Source organism: Mobula birostris, chromosome 3 (assembly GCF_030028105.1).
Source record: "Mobula birostris isolate sMobBir1 chromosome 3, sMobBir1.hap1, whole genome shotgun sequence".
NCBI lineage: Eukaryota > Metazoa > Chordata > Chondrichthyes > Myliobatiformes > Myliobatidae > Mobula > Mobula birostris.
The window spans coordinates 173,104,570-173,118,573 of record NC_092372.1 but is presented as its reverse complement, the minus strand read 5'-3'; the positions used below and the strand labels follow the sequence as shown (position 1 = coordinate 173,118,573).

Genomic DNA, 14,004 nt, shown 5'->3' with positions numbered 1-14,004 from the left:
TAAGGGCAAGATCATTAGCAGTGTTGGTGAGCAGAGAGATCTTGGGGTCCAAGTACACAGCTCCATGAAAATGGCTACACAGGTCAATAGGCTGGTTAAGAAGGCTTATGGAATGCTTGCTTTTATTAATCGCATTGAGTTGAAAAGTCAAGTGGTTATGTTGCAACTTTATAAAACTCTGGTTAGACCACATCTGGAGTATTGTATATAGTTCTGGTCACCTCACTCTAGGAAGGATGTTGAGGCTTTGGAGAGGAAGCACGTTGATGCTGCCTGGTTTAGAGGGCATGTGCTATCATGAGAGGATGGATAAACGGGTGGTTTTCTTTGGAGCAGCAGAAGCTAAGGGGAGACCTGACAGAGGTTTATAAGATTATGAGAGGCAGAGATAGGGAATTTTTTTTCCAGGGTAGTAATGTCTAATACCAGAGGGAATGCATTGAAGGTGAGGGGGAGGGGTGGGTTCAAAGGAGATGTAGGGGTAAGTTTTTTTTAACTCAATTGAGTCATTGATGCCTGGTATGGTGGTAGAGGCAAATACATTAGAGGCTTTTAATAGACATTTAGATGGGCACATGAATGTGAGGAAGACAGAGGGATATGGAGATTGTGTAGATAGGAGGGATTAGTTTTTTTGGGGGAGGGGGCGGGGTTGTTGATTTACCCTTTAGCTGGTTTGGCACAATATTGTGGTCTGAAGGGTCTGTTCCTGTGATGTAATGTTCTATGTTAAATAATTGTAATTTATTATTGTTGTATGTACCACGATACAGTGAAAAGCTTTTGTTTGTACTCCATCCAGACATATCATTCCATACACAGGTAGTAAAAGACAAAGTACCAATATAGTGTTACAGTTACTGAGAGAGGCAGTGCAGGTCAATACGTAAAATGCAAAGTTCAAAACTAGTTAGACTGGGAGATCAGTCATTTGTCTTTATCATAAAAGAGATCCATACAAGAAACATGACAGAGGGAGAGAAGCTATGCTTGGGCTTAGTGATACACTTTCTTAGGCTTTTTCCATTGGGATTGAGTGAGAAGTAAAACAGACCAGAGTAGGAATGGGCTGGAATAGACTGCATTGACAACTCTCTGCAGTATATTGTGGTCTTAAGCATACCGAGCTGTAGTGCATTGGGATAGGATGCTTTTTGTGGTATATCAATTTAAGTAAAATTGATGATGGTTATTGGAGATCTGCTGAATTTCCTTTAGCCTTCTGAGGAAGTTGCTTTCCTGGCCACAGTGTCCACGTGGCTGGACCAGGAACTTAAAACTTTCTAGCATCTCCAAGTCAGCATCATCGACACAGACAGGGATGTGTATTCCACCCTGCTTCCTGTAGTCAATCAACAGTTTTTATTTTTGCTAACATTGAGGGAGAGATGATTGTTTTGACACCATAACTAGGTAATCCATTTTATCAATGCCTCTTGAACCGTAAATGTTAGCCAGAATACGAGAAGGACATACTGTTGGTCTTTCCTGCCCACTTGAGAGAACTTTTAACATCATGTCCGAAAGGCAGCACTTCCTCACTATTGCTCTTTACAGATTGTAGTGTAACATGATGGAATTTGCATGTCAGGTTTATCACTGTCAATCTGATTTCTAGTTTGTGAAATACTCCTAAACTACTGTAAGTTATTGCATTGAAGCAAATGATTATTTAATTTTAGTTGTAGTATGTTACAATGCAGGATTAGCTATATAATTTCACAATCATTGGAGCTCTTGTGTTTGTGTTTACAATGTTCTGATTTTTATGTAGGAATTCTTGCACTATGTTGTTGCGACTATTTTGCTATTGATTGCATCGATTGTTGGAGCAACTAAAGCTAATGGATATGCTGGATTGGCTGCTGGAGTGGTAAGAAATACTGTATTTTTGTTTTGATGTGTTCATTTGAATTCTTGGAACATCATGCAAATATCTTATAAATAGATGCTCCCTCATTTGGGAAATGTGGTACAGTTTCAAAACTGGTTGTTGGTATTCACCAGTAAACCCAAGAGAGTTAATGCACTTTGAAGTAAATTATAGTTAATTAAGAGAAGCCAAGAAGTAGCATGATGAAGATCATCAAGTGAAATGGATGTTATAGAGTCATTGAGCACAGGTACAGGCTGTTCGGCCATACAAGTCCATGCCCTCCCAACCAGTCACAATTTCTTCCATTCAGCCTGTCTCATTCTAAACCCTGCCCCTGCATGTACCTATTTAAGTGTTTCTGAAATGATACTGTTGCTCCTGCTTCAACTACTTCCACATGCATATGGAAAAATTTGCCCCTCAAGCCCCTTTTAACTCTTTGCTTCTCACTTTGATCTACACCCCCTGGTTTTGGATGCCCCTACTCTACCGTGCTACCATCCACTGAATCTATGCCGTTCATGATTTTATAAAGGAAACCACTCACTCTTCTGTGCTCCAGGGTATAAAAACCGAGTTGGCCAACCTCTGCCTATAACTCGGGCCTTATAGTCCTGGGAACATCCCCAAATCTTTTCTGCACTCTTTCCAGTTTAACCACGTCTTTCCTATAACAGGGTGAATCAACACTGTACACAGTACTCCAAATGCAGCCTCTTCCAATGACTTTTACAACTGCAACATAATGTCTCAACTGCTATGCAAGTGCCCTGACTGATGACGGCCAGCGTGCTAAACGCCTTTTTCACCACCCGCTTTACCTGCTTTCAATGAACTATGGACTGTTCCTTCTGTTTCATCCCCCTTCAATGGATGACCTTGTGCTCTACCGTTTTTAGTTCAAGTCCTATGCTAGGTTGACTTTCTAAAGTTCATCAAGATGCTAATCTGTATTGAAATCTATATGCCACTCCTTGGCTGACTTTCCAATCTTGATCACAATCCCCTGTAATCCTTGATGACCACCTTTACTATCAGTAGCATCTCCTAATTTTGTCTACCCTGGACACATTTCACTAATTCCACCCTGTCCAGGTCCTTAACACAGGGTAGCCCAGTCAGTAACAGGGAAATTAAAATCTCCCAATAATGTAGCCCTATTATTCTTAAAACTATGAGCAGTTTCTCTGCACACCATCTCCTCAAGTTCCTGCTGAATATTAGGGATCTATAATCAGAATCAGATTTATTATCATCGGCATGTGACATGAAATTTGTTAAATTAGCAGCAATTCAATGCAATACATAATATAGAAGGAAAAAAAATAATAGATAAATAAGAAAATCAATTACAGTATACCTATATTGAATAGATTAAAAATCGTGCTAAAGCAGAAATAATACATTTTTTTAAAAGTGAGGTAGTGTCTAAGGGTTCAATGTCCATTTAGGAATCAGATGCCAGAGGGGAAGAAGCTGTTCCTGAATTGCTGAGTGTGTGCCTTTGGGCTTCTGTACCTCCTACCTGATGGTAACAGTGAGAAAAGGGCATGTCCTGGGTGCTGGAGGTCCTTAATAATGGACGCTGCCTTTCCGAGACACCGCTCCTTGATGTCCTGGGTATTTTTCATTCACAATGACCATAGGATTGACTTCCATGGCACAAAACTACTGTTCTGCGCCAGTGGCTTTCGGGCTGCCTGGTGAAGGAAGCCATTGAAATAAAACCAGAGGAAAAGAATTTTAGTAACGATGAAGGTCTCACTCTAAGTAAGAACTGGAAATTGATTGTAAACAAGGTGGGAGAGCAGATTGGATGAGGACTGACCAATCAGTAGGGCCGGACGATAGGTGTATATATACCACTGGTCTAGACGTGCCCAGGCATCATCCCTGATGAAGATGGCAGATTTTGTCATCAAACTGGTTGAAATCAATACCAGTACGTGGCTGGAAGTCTGAGAAGAGAATATTTATGTATTTCTTTCCCTGTCTTCACTGTGCCCTGGCTATCCTGATTACTAAACTTGCTTTCCCTGGCTATTGCTTTATCTTGTGACTTGCTCTGCTCAGAGTCCCAACCCCCTGCTAATCTAGTTTAACCCCACCTCCCCACCCATAGAAATTTAGAAAACCTACAGCACAATACAGGCCCGTCGGCCCACAAAGCTGTGCCGAACATGTCCTTGCCTTAGAACTACCTAAGCTTACCCATAGCCCTCTATTTTTCGAATCTGCATGTACCTATCCAGGAGTCTCTGAAAAGACCCTATCGTTTCCGCGTCCACTGCTGCTGCCGCCCCCCCCCCCCATTCCATGCACTCGCCACTCTGCGTTTTTAAAAAAAGCAACAACACAACAACAACTTACCCCTAACACATCTGTACCTACTTCCAAGCACCTTAAAACTATGCCCTCTCGTGCTAGCCATTTCACTCCTGGGAAAAAGCCTCTGACTATCCACATGATCAATGCCTCTCATCATCTTATACACCTCTATCGGGTCACCTCTCATCCTCCGTCGCTCCAAGGAGAAAAGGCTGAGTTCACTCAACTTATTCTCATACGGTATGCTCCCCAATCCAGGCAACATCCTTGTAAATCTCCTCTGCACCCCACCCTTTCTTTGGTTTCCACGTCCTTCCTGTAGTGAGGCGATCAGAACTGAGCACAGTACTCCAAGTGAGTTCTGACCAGGGTCCTATAGAGCTGCAACATTACCTCTCGGCTCTTGAACTCAATCCCATGGTTGATGAAGGCCAATGCACCATATGCCTTCTTAACCACAGAGTCAACCTGTGTAGCAGCTTTGAGTGCCCTATGGACTCAGACCCCAAGATCCCTCTGATCCTCCACACTGCCAAGAGTCTTGCCATTAATACTATATTCTGCCATCATATTTGACCAACCACCTCTCACTTATCTGGGTTGAACTCCATCTGCCACTTCTCAGCCCAGTTTTGCATCCTATCTATGTCCCTCTGTAACCTCTGACAGCCCTCCACACTATCCACAACACCCCCATCCTTTGTGTCATCAGCAAATTTACTAACCCATACCTCCACTTTCTCATCCAGGGCATTTATAAAAATCACAAAGAGATTCCAGAACAGATCCCTGAGGCACACCACTGGTCACCGACCTCCATGCAGAATATGACCCCATTTACTATTAGCAAATTTTCTGCAAGGATATTAGTCCCTTTCTAATTCAAAGTAAATTTATTATCAAAGTACATATCTGTCACCATGTACAACCATGAGATTCATTTTCTTGCAGGCATTCAGAGTAAAAACACAATTGAATCAACTAAAGATAGCACCTAACAGGGCAGATAAGCAACCACTGTGCAAAGGACAACAAACTGCAAATACAGAAAAAAGGAATCATAATAAATTAGCAATAAATATTCAGAATATGGGATAAGAGTCGTTGAAAGTGAGTCCATAGGTTGTGGGAACATTTCAGTGATGGGAGGAGTGAAGTTATCCCCTCTGTTTCAAGAGCTTGATGGCTGATGGTTAATAAATGTTTTTTGACCTGGATGTGTGGGTTCTGAGGCTCCTGTCCCACCTTTCTGATGGCAGCAGCAAGAAAAGAGCAAGGCCTTGATGGTGGAGGTCATTGATGACAGATTCTGCTTTCCTGTGCTAGAGAGCTGTGTAAATGTGCTCAGTGCTGGGGAGAGCTTTACCTGTCTGGGAAATACATCCCAACCTCTTGTATAGGTCGCTACTATCCCAGAAAAGGTCCCAGTGGTTCACGAGCTTGAATCCCTTCCCCCTGCACCAGCTCCTCAGTCACAGATTCATCTGGCCCATCCTTCTATTTCTGACGTCAGTACTACATGGCACCAGATGTCATCTGTGATCACTCCCCTCAAGTTCCTGCTTCTTAACTTCCTATCAAAATTCTGACACTCACTCTGCAGAACTGTGTCCTTTATTCTACCTATGTTGTTTGTACCAACGTGTACAATGACCTCTGGTGTTTAGCTAACTGCTCAAGCTACTTCTGCAGTTACTCAGAAACATTTTTGACCCTGGTATCCAGGAGGCAACACGCCATCCTGGCGTCTCTTGTGCAGCCACAGTATCTCCAGTCTGATCTGCTCTCTATTGAGTCTCATATCACTAACACCCTGTCTGACTGCACCCTTTCCTTCTGAGCCTCAGGTCCAGTCACAGAGGCAAAGACCTGATTATCCAGGTCCAGTCACAGAGGCAAAGACCTGATTATTTCTGCTAACCAATGAAGGAACACCTCCCTTAACAATATCCAAAGAGGTATGCCTATTAATGGGAATGGCTTATACTGACCGCCTACCCCTCTTACATTTCCTGAGGGACACCCAGCTATCTGAATCCTGTACTTTGGGTGTGACAACCTCAATAAAAGTCTTAACTGGGAAGCTGAAAGCTTAATAGATGATCCTGAGTATATCCATCTCCAGCAACAGTTCCAGTTCCTTGATGCAGCCTGTCAGGAGCTGCAGCTGCAGCTGAATGCACTTCCCACAGATGTAGTCATCAGGGAGACCGAGGTTGACTGACTTCCCATACCTTGCACAAGTAGAATGCCACTGACCTAACCAAGTGCTAAGAATCAACAGCAATATAAAACCTATTTGTGCCTTTTCACAAAAGCCTTTTCAAAGCTCCGCTCTCACTCCCAACACTGAGCCATTTTCTCAGTCTCCTCACACCGAGCCTCTCAAATCAGACTTGGCTCCCCACTCCTTCAACATCATCATCATTATCTGTTCAGTACTAACTAAAAAGCTTCAAAACCTGAGCTTCTTTACCTCCGTCTGAAATTAGATCCTCAAGTTTCCTTATCAGGAAACCGCAGTCAATGTGGATTGGGAATAACATCTCCGAGCAGGTGGTCAACACAGGTACTCCTCAAGGATGTGTGCTGAACCCACTGTTCTACTCTCTCTACATTCATCACTCTGGCTAGGCACAGCTTAGACACCATCCATAAATTTGCTGATGACACCAATGTTGATGTTAGAATCGCAGATAGTGACAAGGAGGTATACAGGAGTGAGAGAGATTGGTTGGTTGAGTGGTGTCAAAATAACAACCTTGCACACAATGTCATCAAGACCAAGGAATTGATTATGGACTTCAGGAAGGAGATGTTAGGAGATCTTGCACCAATCGTCATTGAAGAGTCAATGTTGGAAAGAGGAAACAGCTTCAAGTTCCTGTAGAGTGTCTATCTTGGGCTCAACATGTAGATGTAATTACAAAAAAGCTTGCCAGCAGCTCTACTTCATTGGAGTTTGAGGAGATTTGGTCTGATGCCAAAGACTTGTCCAAGTTTCTACAGATACACAGTGGGGAGCATTCTGACTAGTTGCCTCACTGCTTGGTATGGAGGTTCCAATGCACACCATTGAAGGAGGCTGCAGACAGTTGTACTCTCAGCCAGCTGCATCAGGAGCACAACCCTCCCCACAACTTGAGGGGCAGTGCCTCAAGAAGGCAGCGTCCATGATTAAGGACCCTCTGCTCATTACAACTATTAGAGAGAAGGCACAGGAGAAGACCTTCACTTAACTTCAACTTTTTAGGAGCAGCTTCTTTCCTTTTGCCATCAAATTTCTGAACTATCTATGATCCCATGAACACCACCACCACCTTATTCCTCTTTTGCATTGTTCATTCATTTCTGTAACTTGGACTAGTCTTGGTCTTGCACTGTACTGCTACACAGAACAAAAAAAAATTCTTGACATACAGTATGTCAGTGATGATGATTCTGATTCCTACTTGACCCTACTATTGGCTACTGCTAATTGTCAATCAACTAACAACGAGTGGATTTGCCTCTTTTAAATTCCTGTGAAGTAAAACTCACAAGCAAGCCCCGAGACCTACATTTCTTAAACTCTCCCCGTCTTGCGCCATCCCAAGCCCTGTAAAGTGAATGTTGAATATTGGCTCTTGAAGATGCAGACTCAACTAGATGATGTGACTGAACGTCAGAATGAGAATCAAATATGGATGTCATTGATTGACTTGTATACTCACAAATTTTCTTTTTCATTTTTTTTTTAAACCATGACTTGTGCTTAACCTATCACACTAACACTGGAGGTTCAAGAAACCATAGATGCTGGAATCTAGAACAATCCTGTCCTGGTGCAGAATTCTGACCTTGAAACATCAACAGTTCTTTTCCCCACGTAGAGTTCCTCCAACAGATCGTCACATCAGCACTGTTATTGCACCCTTCAACAACTCCATCACCAGTCAATTTTTTCCTCTGAAAATGGGAGCACTCCTAGTTGTTATGTTACCATTTGTCTTGAGTATTTCTTGACATTGTGCAAATGCCCATTGGATGTTAGTGGGCTTACTGATCATAGAAGATCATAGCTGGCTTTGATGAAGTCCAAAAGCAGAACTGGAAGAACACTTTGGGTCAAAAAAAACATCTGTGGACCCAAAATGTTTAAATTGATTTGGTTGGAGGCCCTGCATCAGGATTGAGATGGAACAGGAATATTTGCTATTATATAGCAGAATGTAGTGGTAGGTAAGGATGAGGTGGTTGATAGATGGAACCTGCTTTGAGGGGATAGTGAGAAGATAAAACAATGTGTGGGGAAATTACGGGTGTTGAGGGAGGCTGGTAAGTGATGGGGAGGGGGATACTCGGCCCAGGAGACACGATAGGAGGAGGGGATGAAAGAAATAAACAAAAGTGAAGAAAGCTCTTTTCCATAGATGCTGCCTGGCCTACTGAGTTCCTTCATGGGGGGGGGGGGTCGCGCTCTCTCTCTCTCTCATTTCCAGCACCTGCGGATTGTCTCTTGTTTGTAGGTAGACATGTGAATGTGTATCTGAGCAAAGTACTAGGGGTGCGAGTTACTTTAAATTTGAAACTATTAACTGTAATACTATTAATATGTAAGCTGCTCAAGTGGAATTAAAATATTCTTCCAGTTTACGTTTGGCTACTTGGTAATAGAGAAAGCTAAAGACAGAAAAGTTGGTGTTGGTGTGGGAGTGAGAAGGAGAATTAAAATCACATCAACTGGGAGCTCAAATGGTTGTTGTGGAGACAGCTTAACTGCTGTGCAAAATAATCACCTAGTGTATCCTTGACCCTTGCATTGTCGAGAAGGCCATACTGTGAGCATTGAATGCAATAGATCAGGTTGGAAGAGGAGCAGATTAAACTCTGTCTCACCTGGAAGGGTAGTTTATGTTTCGAAATGATGGTAAGTGGAATGCCACCCCCTTTTTCTCTTTCTGTACTCATGATGTACCTTTCCTATTCCAGAACTTCTAGAATGTCCTGTTTGGGAAATGAGGCTTCCCCTCTGCCACAGTTGATGAAGTTCTCACGTTTCCCATTGGTCTGCTTTGCACAACCCTCTCCCCAAGCACGATGGCAGCAGAGTTCAACTGGTCCTTGCTTCTCACCATGCCAGCCTCCACACCCAACCATCCATCTTCCCTCTTCCCGTAACCTGCCACTCTCCCTTGCAACTGAAGGATGTGTAGTACCTGAACCCTCCCTTGATTCCTCCTGCCTATCATCCCTGTCCCATCCACCTATTACCATTTCACACTACCCCATGTACTACTATATGCTGGAAGTTTTCCCTGTTCCCTGTCAGTCCTGAAGCAGGATCTTGACTCAGTATGTCAGCTTACAACTTTTGCCTCCACAGATGCTGCTTGACCTATTGAGTTTTTTCCAGGATTCATTTTTGCTTAAGGTTCAGCATCTGCACTCTTCTGTCTTGATGCAGAATATGCTGCTTCCATTTTTGAAAGGTTGTCGGGTAGTAGTTGGGGGTGGGGGGCAGTGGGGAGGGAGGAAGCTGAATTACTTTCTGCTTTGTTTGGGACTGAGAGCAATGATCTGGCCCCTAACAAGCATCTGTTTTGAGTTCAATCAATTCACTGCAGACTTGATTAGGAAGATGAAGATTCGTGATTAAAAATAATTACTCCTATTGTTTGTTCTGTTTTGTAGTTCTTTGGCTTTGCATCAACAATTCTGTATGGCATTGGTGCCTGGCAGGCCTACAAGATGTGGCGTGGTCCTCAACCATCACGTAAGGAAGCTTTCAGATTCAAAAAAACATAAAAGCTCCTCCCCACCCCCCATGTACTCCCAATCTTCACTACCTTCTAATTTCACCACTGGCTTCAAACTCGCCATATTGTGTGGGGACTTGTTTTCTTTTTTTTTAATTTTATTTTTATTTGGATAAGGAATTCACAAATATCATGTACTTTTTTGACACATATAACCTTTTCCATTTTTTTATATGTATAAAACTACAATTATTTATACATTCTTAAGTACACATTGAGATGATATAAAAGGAAAATAAACATTTAAATAGATAATTATGTACTATGGTAAATCTAACCTATTAGGCTAAGTAATGGAATTAGTTGTTAAGAAAAATGGTAATAATAGTTTCCATATAACCCTTCTGGACCATTTCCACTGGTCCAACATGTTGTATATAAGCCTATGTATCAACCATTGTAGGTGTTTATATCCTAATTTGTTCATGCTTGCTCCTGCCTGCAGACATAATTATCCAATCCCTATGTACTTATTTACTTAATTTTTTCATTTTTTTTATCCCTTTCCCAAATCTTTCTCTTTACTTGTGTTAATTCTCTATTTTCCAAAAGAAAACAAAAAAAACAAACATTTAGACTAGGGGTGCTTATGTTAGCAATATTACTGTGTTGATGAGAAGAGCAGTATAAATCATTAGGAGAGTCATCTAAAGTCTGCTCGCATTGGGGTTATATATTCAATCCATTTATTCCAGATTTGATAAAATTTTTCTTTTTGAGTTCTCAGGGAGTAAGTCAACTTTTCCATTTTAAGTATTTCCAAGATAATTTCATACCAATCTTCTAATGTAGGTGGTATTGGATTTAGCCATTTTCTAGTAATTGATTTCTTACTTGCTGCTAAGAGGGCCTGCAGCAACTTTATATCTTCCTTCTGTTCAAGAAACAATACATGCCCCAAATAGAGCGTCTCAAAGTTCAGAGGTATCTGGGACCTAAGTACCTTAACTAATGTTCTATGAATACCTTCCCAAAATAGACTTAATTTAGGGCAATCCCAAAAAATATGAAAATGATTTGCCTCCTTGGAGCCGTACCTTCTCCAACACATCACATTTGTATCTTTATATTTTTCCTGATATGGGGTCTTGAAGTATCTTATAATGTTTTTCCAACAATGTTCTCTCCAAGTCAAAGAATTAGTCGAGGACCATTGAAAGCTGCAGATTTTCCCCCAAGCCTCCTCTGAAAGTACCAACCCCGCTTCTTTCTCCCACTTCTCTTTAATATACAGTGTATTTACATTTTTAGCATGGGAGAGTGCATTATATAATCGGGAAACTGATTTACTAGGTATTGAACTGCAAGCCGAATTCAGAATCTTGAAAAATTCTAATTCTACTGTTGATAGGTCTGTATATCTACAACTCTGGTTAACATAGTTTCGTACTTGAAGGTACCTAAAAAAAGTCATTATGTTCTAGGCCATGTTTGTCCTGCAGGATTTGGAAACTTTGTAATACTCTTTTATCTATAAATGAGAGGTAGGTTGTAAGACCTTTCTTTATCCATAGCTCAAATCTTTTATCTCCTCTGTTGGGAAGGAATTCGGTATCATATGCACACCATCTAAAGAGTTTTAACATGTTATTAATTCCACATGAATTAACCACCTTCTGCCATACTTTTAATGTAAGATTTATCCAAGCGTTTTTAAATTTTTCCAACTGGGCCATCAATCCTTTGTCAGCTATTGAGGCCTGAAGAGGAAAACTGTCAACTAATCCAAATTCTATTTCCTTCCATCTAGCCTTATATTCCCTATTACACCAATATAACAGAGGGGTTATCTGTGAGGCATAAAAATAATTTCTCAGGCAAGGAAGAACCATACTTCCTCCTTCCTTCCCTAACTGTAAGGTGTTATATCGAATTCTAGGTTTCTTTCCTTGCCAAATGAAGCAGGAAATCCATTTGTCCCATTCCCTGAATTGATTATCATCCACCTCCACCGGTAAAGTACGGAAAAGATACAATAACCGAGGAAGAATATTCATTTTTATAGTATTTATCCTTGAATTTAAACTTAAAAAGGGGATAAGATTCCATCTATGCATATCTGCTTTTATCTCTGAGATTAATGGCCTATAATTTACCTGTGACAGTGTTGAAAGATCCTTCGGCAGGGTTATTCCTAAATATTTTAATGATTTAGCTTCCCACTTAAGATCATATGTATCCTGCAATTTTTTTGGATGGTGTATAATTTAGAGACCTAACCTGCGTTTTCTTTACATTTATTTTATAACCTGATATTTTCCCAAAGTCATCTAACAGTGTAAACAATCCTATAAGTGATTTTTCTGGTTCACTCAGATAGACCAAAACATCATCTGCGAATAACGCCACTTTCTGTTCAATCCCTGCCACCTTGATACCTTTTACGATTTCGCTCTGTCTTATTAGTTGGGCAAGCGGTTCAATATATAGCACAAAAAGGAGAGGAGAAATTGGGCATCCCTGTCTAATGCCTCTCTCTAAGATGAAGGAGTCAGAGAGGTCCCCATTTATCTTAATTCGGGCTGTAGGGCTGTCATATAGAGTCTGAATTACTTTAATAAACTTTTCTTGAAAGCCGAATCTTCCTAACACTCTGTATAGGAATGCCCAACTAACCGAATCAAAAGCTTTCTCAGCGTCCAATCCTACTTCCATTGTCTCTGTCTCGTTCTTATTAACCTGTTCTAATATGTGCAGAGTTCTCCTTATGTTGTCCTGTGTTTGTCTTTGTTGAATAAATCCAGTCTGTTCTAAGTGGATTAGGCCAGGTAAAAGCTTTTCCAATCTGCGCGCTAATATAGATGTAAATAGTTTGTAATCTAAATTAAGAACACTAATTGGCCGATAATTGCCACATTCTAGTTTATCTTTACCCTCTTTCGGAATAACTGAAATAACCGCTTCTCTCCAGGAAGGTGGAGTTTCTCCTCTCTGCAAGATCCAATTAAAGGTGTTAAGTAGTAATGGGGCTAACTGTGTCTTCAGGGACTTGTACCACTCTGAGGTAAACCCATCAGAACCCGGGGACTTTCCAGCCTTTAACCTAGAGATGGCCACGTTCAGTTCTTTGACAGTTACTGGTTCTAATAAACTTTAATTTTGTAAATCTGTAAGTTTAGGTAGATCTAAAAAATTCAATACACTGTCTATATAGGGCTCATTGGGGGCCCGGGGTTGGGAGTACAGCTCTCGATAATATGTTTCAAAACTCTCTTGAATTTTCCCTATTGTACTCTCCACAAGCTTTGTCTTTGGATTCTTTATTTTATGAATTGTATTGTCTGCTTGTTGTTTTCGTAATTTATATGCTAATAATCTAGCTGATTTACCTCCTACTTCATAATTCTTTTGTCTCAGGTAAAGAAAATTTCTTTGAGTTTCCAACGTATAAATATCGTCAATTTCACTTTGCAATTTCCTAATTTCCTGTTTTCGATTTGAATTACTTTTGTTGCTATCTACAACTTGAAGTTGTTTTAATTTTCCTTGAAGGTCTGCTAATTTTTGTGCATTGATTTTTTTCATGTGAGTGGTAATGGAAATAATTTTCCCTCTCAGTACAGCTTTCAATGTATCCCATAAGATCACTGGTGATGTTTCTCCTGTGTCATTAAGGTCTAGATATTCTTTGATTTCTCCCCTTAATCTCTCCATTACTTTCGGGTTATTGAGTATATGTGAGTTTAGCCTCCATAGTGTTTTCCTCATTTTCCTTTCCAGGATTAGAGACATAGAGACTGGGCTATGATCCGACAGATCAATTGTTGCAATATTACAGTTTTTTATCCTGAGTCTATCTGTATTAAAGATAAAGAAATAGTCTATCCTTGAATAGGCTGAATGAGGGAAAGAGTAATATGTATAATCTTTACTAGTAGGGTGTAATTCCCTCCAGACATCTATAATTCCCAACTCCTCCATCAATGAATTCACTTTCCGAGTCAGAGGTTTATTCTGAGTAACTATTCTTGAAGAATCTAATATAGGATTTAATCTAATATT

General features: G+C 40.8%; 1 protein-coding gene across 2 annotated transcripts in view; it reads left to right on the top strand.

The window, feature by feature from the left end:
* The window catches only part of cmtm7 (CKLF-like MARVEL transmembrane domain containing 7), a 32,127-nt gene that overhangs the window by 14,065 nt on the left and 4,058 nt on the right, over nucleotides 1-14,004 (top strand). For both annotated transcript variants that reach the window (XM_072253698.1, XM_072253697.1), the window contains exons 3-4: nucleotides 1,775-1,873; nucleotides 9,878-9,959. In XM_072253698.1, the coding sequence (XP_072109799.1) occupies nucleotides 1,775-1,873; nucleotides 9,878-9,959 (181 nt within the window). The remainder of the gene's footprint in view (nucleotides 1-1,774; nucleotides 1,874-9,877; nucleotides 9,960-14,004) is intronic.